The sequence below is a fragment of the Labeo rohita genome, chromosome 15 (assembly GCF_022985175.1).
Source record: "Labeo rohita strain BAU-BD-2019 chromosome 15, IGBB_LRoh.1.0, whole genome shotgun sequence".
Classification (NCBI taxonomy): Eukaryota; Metazoa; Chordata; class Actinopteri; order Cypriniformes; family Cyprinidae; genus Labeo; species Labeo rohita.
This window is the reverse complement of record NC_066883.1, coordinates 31140515-31153082: the sequence shown is the minus strand read 5'-3', so window position 1 is coordinate 31153082 and position 12568 is coordinate 31140515. Positions and strand designations below refer to the sequence as shown.

General features: G+C 29.9%; 1 protein-coding gene across 6 annotated transcripts in view; it reads left to right on the top strand.

Moving 5' to 3' along the window:
• The window catches only part of nphs1 (NPHS1 adhesion molecule, nephrin), a 219763-nt gene that overhangs the window by 115726 nt on the left and 91469 nt on the right, over window positions 1-12568 (top strand). For 2 of the 6 annotated variants that reach the window (XM_051128921.1, XM_051128919.1), the window contains 4 exons: window positions 1579-1715; window positions 1822-2047; window positions 8484-8624; window positions 11417-11502. In XM_051128921.1, coding sequence (XP_050984878.1) covers window positions 11439-11502 — 64 coding nt within the window. In that variant the 5' untranslated portion in view covers window positions 1579-1715; window positions 1822-2047; window positions 8484-8624; window positions 11417-11438. Of the gene's footprint in view, window positions 1-1578; window positions 1716-1821; window positions 2048-8480; window positions 8625-11416; window positions 11503-12568 lie in introns of all 6 variants that reach the window. The other 4 variants (XM_051128922.1, XM_051128923.1, XM_051128924.1 and 1 more) reach the window with 4 other exon arrangements.

The following is a 12568-nucleotide window of genomic DNA, read 5'->3' as shown; positions in this document are numbered from 1 at the left end:
GAAAGATAGTGTTTTTTATGATTAATTGAGGGAGTATATCTTGAAAATGAATAACATTTTTAATGTTGTTGTAGAGGATTCTGAAAACACCAAATGTAGAATACACAACATAAAATTATGTAGAATAATGATGAACTTCTTTTGTAAAGAAAACTTGGCTTTATTAATCAAAATTAATAAATAAATAAATAAAAAGAAAAGCATAAGAGCACCCTCTCTTTATTATTATCTCTTAAATTACTTTCTCAGTTTTTACAATTTTACAGCACAAATAGGAGACCTGTATAATATAATATAATATAATATAATATAATATAATATAATATAATATAATGGTATTGTGTACTAAATATATAAAATAATAATATATTATAATATAATATAGAGACACACTAGTTGTGTATTGGTATTGTGTACTGGTTAGTTTAAATATAATATAGCATAACATAGCATAACACAACATATAACAATGACACACTAGTTGTGTATTGGTTAGTTTAAGTATAATATAACATAATATAATATATAACAATTTAATATTTATATGTATATATATATATATATATATATATATAATAACTTTTTTGATTAAATTAATTAAGTATGAGATGGGATTAATTGAGTATATGTATGTATTTATTGTATTTTATTATTTTATTTTATTTTATTATTATTATTATTATTTTATTTATTTATTTATTTTTGAGAAATGGCCTAGAATTATTTACTCCTATTAGAGCATTTATACATGCGCTTTAAAGTGTGGCCTTATACTTCTTAGTGTTAGTATAACATATAAAACATATAATATAGAATAATATAATGGATAATAATACTTAAAGCCATTGTCTCGAAAAAACAGTGTCTCAGAAAACCTGCGAAGGCTAAATTCTCCAGAGGAAGACGAGATGAAGCATAGCTATAGACATTCCTAAAGAAGAAAAATCTTTATCCATTGTGTAGAATCACTCAAAATTCCAACTGCTTTTTCTTGGTGGTGACACCAGAAAGTCAATCCACATCTTGAGTTTTCTTTTTTTCGTTATGTGGCATAAAAAAAAAAAACCTGGAGGAAAAAAAAAAAACCAATGATTTTCAGCACACGATCAAATATTCAGTTGTGGAAAATGAATTCTGTGTAAAATCTGTTGCTGTGCGCGGTAAGAGAACCAAGGTGGCCCCTAAGGAGTGTTCAGTATATAAAATAAAGTGAATAGTCTGTGCCGTATTTATTATGCATGAGCATAAATGTTACAAAACTGGTGGCTGTGGAGACTGCCGTGTCGACAAAGGTACTGAGGTCCCTCAACGTACAAACCGAGCGAAAAAGAACAAGAAATGAATTGGAAAGGAGAAAGGCTGTGTTGTTGTAGATGTAGTCCATTAGAAAGGCCGTGTCCTGTGTGTCGCACCCTTCTGTAGTTGCGCTAAAGCTCATTAAAGCTCGCTAATGGCCGAATATGATGAGATGACAGGGCAGAGGCCGAGCGTGAAGTGTTGCAGTCAGCAGTTCGCACGTCAACTCATCTCATTTCTATTCACTCATCCTCCCTCGTTTCACTCCTCCATTGCTGTCAGGTTGTTAAGAAAGCGTCAGGACGAGGCGAGCGTGTGTAGGGGAGCCCCACTGGCATTTCCTCACCAGAGTCGGTGAACGTCTTCAGAGAAGAACCTGCAGATGAGGCGAGACAAAGGCGAGCGGTGAAGCTCAACAGGTAAGCTGCGTGTGTTTTATCACGCTCAAAGACACCTCGGTTTTTTATTTCTGCTTGACTTTATATGCTTTTCCTCTTTTTCTCCCATCTCTCCTTTGGCTTTAAGACGACAAGTAAGAGTGAGGAGATAGAGGCTTGAAAGAAGGCCGTTGTCTCGCTCGCTCTTTCTCTCTCCCTTGTCAGTTTTACGTTGACTTCTGTGTCAAGGGGATGGATGAGCGAGAGACGGAGAAGTATTTCTGTGTGGAAGCTGAGATACTAAGTTGAAACGCTACGACAAAGAGTCAAAACAAAGAGCATTTTAACAGCGCTGCCGCCTCGGGAAGCTAAAAGTGGGTGAAATCCATTAGTGGCCTTAAAACTCTTCGCTTTTACCACTGTAATGCCGCAATCTGTTGATGACTTCCTGTGTTAGTGTTTTTGACTTCGTTACACAGTGTTCAAACTCGTCAGGATTTGAAGATGTGGTTTTCATTCAATAGATGTGGATGTTTAAACAGATGATCATTACATTAAATAAAATATAAACCCAAATGATGTTTTAGAGGTTCCACAAAACATTTTTCTTATTTTATTTTTTTATTTTATTTATATATATATATATATATATATATACACACACAAAATTATAATAAATAAAAAAATAATAATTAAAATCACCTTGCTTGGTGACATATTTTGATTTTTATTTTAAAATAAAAATGTATCTTCTGCAGTTGGAAATTAAGATTATTCACAAATATAGTTCGTTCAGATGTAGATCTAACATTGTTTGCATCACTCTAAAACATGCTGGGTTAAAAACAACCCAAGCTGGGTTAAATATGGACAAACCCAGCAATTAGGTTGTTTTAGCCCTGCCGGGTAGTTTTATTTAACTCCGCTGTTGTTGAAAAATAACTATATGAATGGTTTAAAATGAACCCAAATTTGGTTGAAATGTAAAAACCAGACACTTAATTACTAGAGGAATCATTAATAATTAAAAGGTGAACATTTATTGATTAATCAGTTTAATACGTTTATTATTTAATTGTTTATTATTGTATTTATTATGTTCATTTCCAACCTATTTTGTTATAACTGTTTCTATGTGAATAAATGTAAAATATAATTAATCAATTTTATTTAATTTTATTTTAGAACCTTATATACTTTTTTCAGTATTCTAAATACTTTTTATTTTATTTTATTTTATTTTATTTTATTTTATTTTATTTTATTTTATTTTATTTTATATTGTTTTATTTTATTTTATTTTATTTTATTTTATTTTATTTCATTTTATTTTATTTTATTTTATTTTATTTTATTTTATTTTATTATTTTTTATTTTATTCCCTTAATTACTAGAGGAATCATTAATAATCAAAAGGTGAACATTTATTAATCATTAATTAAATAAATGTTTATTATTATTACTAGAGGAATCATTAATAATCAAAAGGTGAACATTTATTAATTAAGCAGTTTAATACATCTTTATTATTTAATTGTTTATTATTGTATTTATTATGTTCATTTCCAACCTGTTTTGTTATATCTATTTCTATGTAAATACATTTAAAATGTAATTAATCAAAATTGAATTGAATTGAATTTGATTTGATTTTAGAACCTTATATACTTTTTTTCAGTATTCTAAATACTTTTATTTTATTTTATTTTATTTCATTTTATTTTATTATATTTTATTTTTGAACCTTAGACACTTTTTCAGTATTCTGAATACTTTTTTATTTTATTTTATTTTATTTTATTTTATTTTATTTTATTTTATTTTATTTCCCTTAATTACTAGAGGAATCTTTAATAATCAAAAGGTGAACATTTATTGATCAGCAATTTAATAAATGTTTATTATTTAATTATTATTTATTAAGCTTATTATACATTTTTTATTTATTAAACATATTAATAAATGTTAATTTCCAACCTATTTTGGGTTCATTTTAAGGAAGAAATGTAGAAATTTTTAACTCAGCATTTTTTATGCTGCTTTATTACATACCGTTTACACTACTGTTCAAAATTTGGGACCATATGGTTTTATTTTTATTTATTTATTTATTTATTTATTTATTTATTTATTTATTTATTTATTTATTTATTTATTTATTTTTTGTTTGTTTGTTTGTTTGTTTTTAAAGGAAATTAATAATTTTATTCTGCAAGGATGCATTAAATTGATCAAAAATTACAGTAAAAACATCTATAATATTTCAAAATATTTCAATATTTCAAATAAACATTATGAACTTTGTATTCACCAAAAAATCCTCAAACAAAAAAAAAAGTATCATGGTTTCCACGAAAATATTAATCAGCACAACTGTTTTCAACATTAATTAAAATAAGAAATATTTCTTGAGCAGCAAATTGGCATATTAAAACTAGATTGAAAAGTTTGTACGCAAACTTTGAGTTGGCTTAAAAAAAACCTAGCCAGAAAGTTTTAAAAGCTTGAAGTTTAGGGTTTTCAGTTTGAAGTAGTTTGAAATTTAAAATAGTTTAAAAGATTACAGTTTGAATGATTTAAAGGCAGTAGAGTCCTTCAGAAAAACAGATAGATAGAAAAACATATTGCTAGGGCGGTTGCTAGGCTAGGGCACCTAAAGTAGTTGCTAGGGTACCTGGAGTGGTAGTACTCGTGGTTGTTGCTAAGGGGTTGCTATGCAGTTGCTAGGGTACTTGGGCTGGTTGCTAGGGTGTTGCTGTGCGGTTGCTAGGGTGTTTCTAGCATGATCAGCAAGTTACTAGCATGATGTCAGCATGATTAGCATTTTACTAACATGTTGTTAGCATAATTAGCAAGATACTATCATGTTGCTAACATGATTAGCATTTTACTAACATGTTGTTAGCATGATTACATGTTACCAGCATGTTTAGCATTTTACTAGCATGGTTAGTAAGTTACTAGCATGTTTCTAGCATGATTAACCTGTTGCTAGCATGATACTGACATGATTAGTGTGTTGCTAGCATAACTAGCATGTTGCTAACATGTTTCTAGCATGATTAACAGGTTGCTAGCATGATTTGCATTTACTAGAATGATGTTAGCATGATTAGTATGTTGCTAACATGTTTCTAGCATAATTAGCATGTTACTGACATGCTGTTAGCATAATTAGCAATGTTAGCAATGTTGTTAACATGATTAGCATTTTACTAACATGTTGTTAGCATGATTAGCATGTTACTAACATGTTTCTAGGATGATTAGCATGCCAGCATGTTTATCAAGTTACTAGCATGTTTATATCATGTTACTAACATGATTTGCATGTTGCTAGCATGATTAGGGTGTTTCTAGCATGACTAGCATGTTTCTAACAGATTTCTATCATGTTTAGCATGTTGTTAGCATAATTACCAAGGTACTAGCATGTTTCTTGCATGGTTAGCATGTTAATACATGTTGCTAGCATGATTAACAAAGTTACTAGCATGGTTAACATGTTGTTAGCATGTTTCTGACATGATTATCATGTTGTTAGCATGATTAGCATTTTACTTTCAGGTTGTTAGCATAATTAGCAAGGTACAAGCATGTTGCTAACATGATTAGAGTGTTTCTAACATGACTAACATGTTTCTAACAGGCTTCTACCATGATTAGCATGTTGTTAGCATAATTACCAAGGTACTAGCATGTTTCTAGCATGATTAGCATGTTAATAACATGTTGCTAGCATGATTAGCATGCTAGCGTGTTTATCAAGTTACTAGCATGTTTATATCATGTTACTAACATGATTTGCATGTTGCTAGCATGATTAGGGTGTTTCTAGCATGACTAGCATGTTTCTAACAGATTTCTATCATGTTTAGCATGTTGTTAGCATAATTACCAAGGTACTAGCATGTTTCTTGCATGGTTAGCATGTTAATACATGTTGCTAGCATGATTAACAAAGTTACTAGCATGGTTAACATTTTGTTAGCATGTTTCTGACATGATTAGCATGTTGTTAGCATGATTAGCATTTTACTTTCATGTTGTTAGCATAAATAGCAAGGTACTAGCATGTTGCTAGCATGATTAGAGTGTTTCTAACATGACTAACATGTTTCTAACAGGCTTCTACCATGATTAGCATGTTGTTAGTATAATTACCAAGGTACTAGCATGTTTCTAGCATAATTAGCATGTTAATAACATGTTGGTAGCATGATTAGCATGCTAGCATGTTTATCAAGTTACTAGCATGTTTATATCATGTTACTAACATGATTTGCATGTTGCTATGATTAGGGTGTTTCTAGCATGACTAGCATGTTTCTAACAGATTTCTATCATGTTTAGCATGTTGTTAGCATAATTACCAAGGTACTAGCATGTTTCTTGCATGGTTAGCATGTTAATAACATGTTGCTAGCATGATTAACAAAGTTACTAGCATGGTTAACATGTTGTTAGCATGTTTCTGACATGATTATCATGTTGTTAGCATGATTAGCATTTTACTTTCAGGTTGTTAGCATAATTAGCAAGGTACACGCATGTTGCTAACATGATTAGAGTGTTTCTAACATGACTGGCATGTTTCTAATAGGCTTCTACCATGATTAGCATGTTGTTAGCATAATTACCAAGGTACTAGCATGTTTTTAGCATGTTAATAACATGTTGCTAGCACAATTAGCAAAGTTACTAGTATGTTTCTAGCATGATTAACATGTTAGCATGTTGTTAGAGTTATTAACAAGGTACTAGCATGTTACTTGCATGATTAACGTATTATTAGCATGTTTCTAGCATGATTAACGTTACTAGCATGTTGCTAGCATGATTAGCATGTTGCTAGTATGTTTTAGCTAAATCCAGCAGGTTCATTAAAAACAAACTGCTAGAAATCAGTTAGTACCATCTAAAACCAGCTGATTCTGAAAAAAAAAAACAGCTAGAAACCAGTTAAAATATATATAACCAGTATAATGTGCTACTACAAAGCTCTGAATGTATAACTGAGCTCTGTCAACTCAGGAGATGCTAGCTGTGAAGCAGGTGCTTGGATTTGCAAAAAGATCTGCATGTCCCAGTCAGAGAGCAGGGAGCCGATCTCATTTTCTGCACATTGGGAAATTTCATGCTGTTTTTGCATTCAATAGGTCCAGGCTTGAGTGTGGGGTTGTTTGATGATGTAATGAAAAAAAAAAAAAAAAAAAAAAAAAAAAAAAAAACACATTAAAATGTACCTGACAGGGTCAATGCCTGTGATGCCTCTCCGGCCCAGCCAGAAACCATAGTGGGTTTATACCTACAGGGAATCGAATTTCATATCTTTCAACTTTCACACTTCTGAAGACACAAGGAGACTGACAAGGACATATATGGGATGTAAACAAACTGCAGCACAAGCATCAGTTGTCATTGAGTGAAATGGCATCTCTGACAGCGTGCAGGAATCATATTGACATGCCGATGTAGCAGCCTGTATGTGCACAGATTACTGTGCTGTTCAAGGGAGACGACAGGCCTAATTCTTATTCTGAGAGACATTACAATGTCAATATTAGATTCATATATACAAAAAAAAAAAAAAGTGTTTTAGCTTTGATGTCATATCTACATTCTATTATCCCATATATATATATGTATGTTTATCAAGGCTGCATCTATTTGATCAGAAATATAGAACTTCAAACAGTAATACTGTGAAATAATGAATATAATTTGTTCCTGTGATGCAAAGCCAAATTTTCAGGATCATTACTACAGTCTTCAGAGCCGCATGATTCTTCAGAAATAATTTAATGTTTTTTTATTATTATTATTATTATTATTTTATTTTATTTTATAACCTGTGATACTTTTGTCAAGATTCAATATTTTGTTTTATTTTATTTTATTTTATTTTATTTTAAAAACCTGTGACAATTTTCAGATGTATTATTTATTCTAATTTATAACTTTCTAATTTGTTCAAATTATATTGTTTATGGATCTTTTAACTATATATATTTGTTTTGTTTTAGAACCTGTGATACTTTTTTTCAGGGTTCTAATTTATTCTAAATTCTTGAACTTTTAAATTTGTCATTTTATTATTTGTTTTTTATTTTATTTTATTTTATTTTATTTTAAAACCTGTGATTTATTTTTTCAGGATTCTGAATCCTAATTTATTCTAATTTATTGAACTTTTAACCTTTTTATTTTATTTAATTTTATTTGTTATAATTTATTGTAATTTGTTACATTTTATTTTATTTAATATAATTTATTTGTTAAACTATGATCTTTTTTTCAAATATTTAAAAATATTAAAAGTAATAGTAAAAACAATATAAGTCTGTGCTATCACTTTTAATCAACTTATTAGGTAAAAGTGTTTAATAAAAGTATTAATTTCTTAAAAAAAAGTACAAACTTTTGAATGGTAGTATATATTGTTACAAAAGATTTCTAAAATGTTCAAGTTTTAGCTAATTTATTGAACTTTTAACTATCTGTCAGTGTATATTCCAATATTCCATAACCAACATATTCCATATCCACTGTTTCTAATTTGGTGTTATTTTTTGTCTAATTATTTCTTAATTCTTTTCATAGTCAAACCTGAAAAGCATCTCTAATAATTTTAAATCAAACCCACACTCTGCGTTCAGGTAAATTAACACTACTGTTGCAGTAGCATGATTCGACAAGACATGGAAACATGAACAAAACAAATTAATTAATTTCCCTTTCCTGTGCCATGTTGACGTTTTCCCTGCAATAATTAAGGTACTTGTTTGTCTTTGGGGACGGTGGAGAAGGGAGGTTAGACAGGCTTGAAGAACATCTCATTAAAGACCTGGACAGGAACTGCTGAGTCATTCAGAAGAGCTCCAGACTCCAGACATAACTTCGAACCGTCTTTACATCTCCCTGACAGAGCTCCGACGCACCAAAATAAGGTTCGTGTCAAAAAGAAAAGAAGGGAGAAGTTAATTTTCCCAACCAGCAGTGACTAGCATAGCAGTGAAGTCAGAACAAAAACTGTGAGTTTCTCTTTTGATTAGTCCACAGCGCACTCGGAGAACATTAGAATGAGACGGAGAAAAAGCAGGGCGCATCGCTAGCGTCTTTTTATAGGGGCTTGGGCCCAAGTAAAGCAGTCATAATTATACTCGCATAGTTTTTAGTTGGAACCAAATTTTTGTTCAGAGATCACGTTGTGTATCTGCAGCTCGCAGAGGCGGGAGAGACTGACAAATAGCTAGTTAATGAGAGAACAAGTAGCTATTTGAATGCATTGTATAAACAATGAAATAAGCTCAAATTTACACTGCAAAAGTAACAAAGTGCCTTTGAAATGTCAGTTAAGTGTGTCAGATCTGGCTTAAATAAGTCTGGCTTTTATGCAGCCTGTATAAAGTTACATTAAGTTGTATAAGGATATCCTTATTGGGTCTTGTTCTTAGTATGAGTTTGATATTTGTGTTTTCATTAGCTAGCTGTGGTCGTATCCACCAAACATTCCAATTACATGTGATGTTTGTACCACACCCCAAAAGGTCAAAGGTCATTCAATACACTGTAAAGGAATATAATAGAATAGATGCAGGTAGTTAAAAATGCAAGTCTCTTATGCTTACCATAGCTGCATTTATTTGGTCAAGAATACAGTAAAATAGTAATATTGAAAAAATATTATTACTGGTTTTCCAAAAAAAAAAAAAAAAATAAAATAAAATTGAATATAGTTTAAAATGTTATTTATTTCTGTGATGCAAAGCTGATTTTCAGCATCAGTACTCCAGTCTTCAGTGTCACATGATTATTTAGAAATCATTCTAATAACATACAATTTATTATTAGATATTTCCTAATATTTACTGTTGTCCTGTGGAACTTTATTATTATTATTATTATTATTATTTTTTTTTTTATTATTAGCTTTTATTATTTTATTATTTTTATTGGCTTCATTATTAGCTTGTATTGTTGTTGTTGTTATTATTATTATTAACTTTATTATTACTAGTATTATTAGTAGTATTTTTTATTAGCTTTGTTGTTACTATTATTATTATTGTTATTATTAACTTTTATTATTATTTACTTTATTGCTATTATTTTTAACTTTATTGTTATTAGTAGTAGTATTATTAACTTTGTTATTGCTGTTATTATTGTTATTATTACTATATCATCTTTATTATTATTACTATTATTATTATTATTATTATTATTACTATATTAACTTTTATTATTATGATCTTTTATTGTTAGTAGTAGTAGTATTAACTGTTATTGCTATTATTATTATTATTATTATTATATTAACTTTATTATTTTTACATTTAATTAACTTAAAAACCTTCAGAAATATTTTAAATGTATTTACTAATTTACTTTTTTTTTTTTACATGCTCATTTTGTGCTCACGAAACTGAAACAACAGTTTAATATTCTTATGGAAATCATGCTAATTTTTCTCCCAGGATTTTAGATTAATAGAAAGTTCAAAAGAACATCATTTATTTTAAATAGAAATATTTGCAACATTATAAATGTATTCACTGTCACTTTTCATCAATTTAATGCATCCTTTCTGAATAGGCAAATTAATTACACTTTTCTTTTTTCAATTTTAACGGACAGTGTACTATTAAAATATTTTAAAAGACAATGAAATATTTAATGAAGTTGTCATGATAACATATCTTGAAAGATGGATAATCGTGAATCCTCTTTATAAGGAGCACCTTGTATTTTTTATAACCTTGAGCATTGAAATATTAAATTAAACTGCAAAACTAAGCTACCTTTCTAAAGGCATTTATATATTTTGACGTAAATTGAAAGGATCAATTTAGCTTGAGCTGACACAATGCAATACGTACCTCATCAACCCAGAAAAGGACTAATAGAGAACTAATAGTTCTCAGGAATATGTAAAAATGCTTTTCCCAAAGTCCCAAGGAGAATAAAACATAAAACATAAAACATAAAAGTGGCCCCATGCAAAATAACAAGAGTTTTTTCATAGGAATGCCAGAAGCTTGTGCCCCAGTCCCGATGAAAGGCTGAAAACCTCTCTGGGCGAGTGCGATGAAAAAGAAGACAGACAGAGAAAATGAAGGGATATGTTTAAAGAACGCCTAAATACAGCGTGCGTACGCTCCGACCGAAAGCCCTCCATCCATTCACGGAGATTGCAGTCGGCGCATTCACGCTTTGGCGTCTGGGACTGTTTGCGGGCACAGAGTATAATTGAGTGTGAGTTAATTCCTATCAAAGCCCATTGGACTGCAACTAATGGACCGAGGGAGATGCCTCAAGGAGCCAGCGCTTTCAATTTCTTTTGTTTATTTAGATGGGAAAATGTTTAGTTTTTAATTAAGTAAATCACTATTATTTGTTCCAGTGTGCTTGGTAATTTAAAGAGATTGCAACCTGACTTGAAATGCAAGCGCTATTGGCTTTGAGAGAGAGATAGGGAGTACTGGAGCAGGCTAAAGCGTGGCGTAATGGCCGTGAACCCGAGAGAACTCTTTCCGTGCAGTATAGAAACACTCCGTGGGCTTCGCTTTGAAGTGTTCCTGAGGTTCTCTCTCAAAACTTATTCAAAGCGAGTGCTTCAATGGACTGTGAAGGTAAAAAAGGAAAAAAAAATCAAGACGAGCCATTGTAACATCCTAGATATTCTTAAGTGCATGCGTGCGTGTCTTCACATATGCACCTTTTGATTTTATTTTCACAGATTTGTTTTGTGATTGGAAGAGATGGGTTTCTGGTTTTCGTTCATCCTCTCGAGTGCCTGGGTTTTTCTTCGGATGGAGTTACGAGGTACGCTTTGAAACGCAAAGGCCAAACGCAAGTATTTTGTATTCATTAAATGGATGCATTTACACTATAATTACACTAAGGTGTTTAATCTAAACTGTGTAATGAAACCCATGAGTCATTATACCAATTACAGTGTCCACGGCTTTGCCATTTGCAACAGTTTTCACACGCCAGTACAATTATCTGCCAAAGGTGCCATATTAAATGAATAAATATAATGCTTCATCAAAGCATCAGCATCTTACAGAGGTGCACGTACAAAAAAAGACGTTTAGCTAAATGAAGAAATGCAAACGAAACTATAGAAATACACAAATGGTAACTTTTCAAACAAACTGCCATAAATGCCATTGAAATGCATGTTATAGCATCTATTTTTCCTACTAGATTTTTGCAGTGATTTTTGATTTGCCACTCATCTGCCAGTACTCAAATTCTTTTATTTTCTTTTTTTTTTTTTTATTTCTTAAGATTTTTTGGAAGTTGTAAACATGTTGCTGCAGGTTCACTTTTTATTTTGCCTTTAGGAGACATAAAATATGTCTCCTAATAAAATCACTATTTTATTACAGACTTTCTGTAACAGTGGTATTTTAGTATTGATCACTGATGTGCTATTATAGTTTTTAATAATATTTTGGATACATTTTTATTTTTATATTTTGTTTTATTTTTAATTTTAACATTTTATTAATTTTATTGTGTTTTTGTCATTTCAATTTTGTACATTATATAATGTTATTTTAGTATTATCAAATTAAAGTAAAAGAATAAGAGAGATGTTGCCGTTAGCTTCAATAAAACAAGTATATATATATATATATATATATATATATATATATATATATATATATATATATATACACTACCGTTCAAAAGTTTGGGGTCAGTACATTTTTATTGTTTCTTTTTTATTTGTTTTTGTTTTTTTAAGAAATTAATACTTTTATTCACCAAGGATGTATTAAGTTAATAATTAAAAGTTTATTAAAAGTTAATAATAAATAATTTACATTGTTATAAAATATTTATATTTTGAATAAACACTGTACTTTTTAAACTTGTT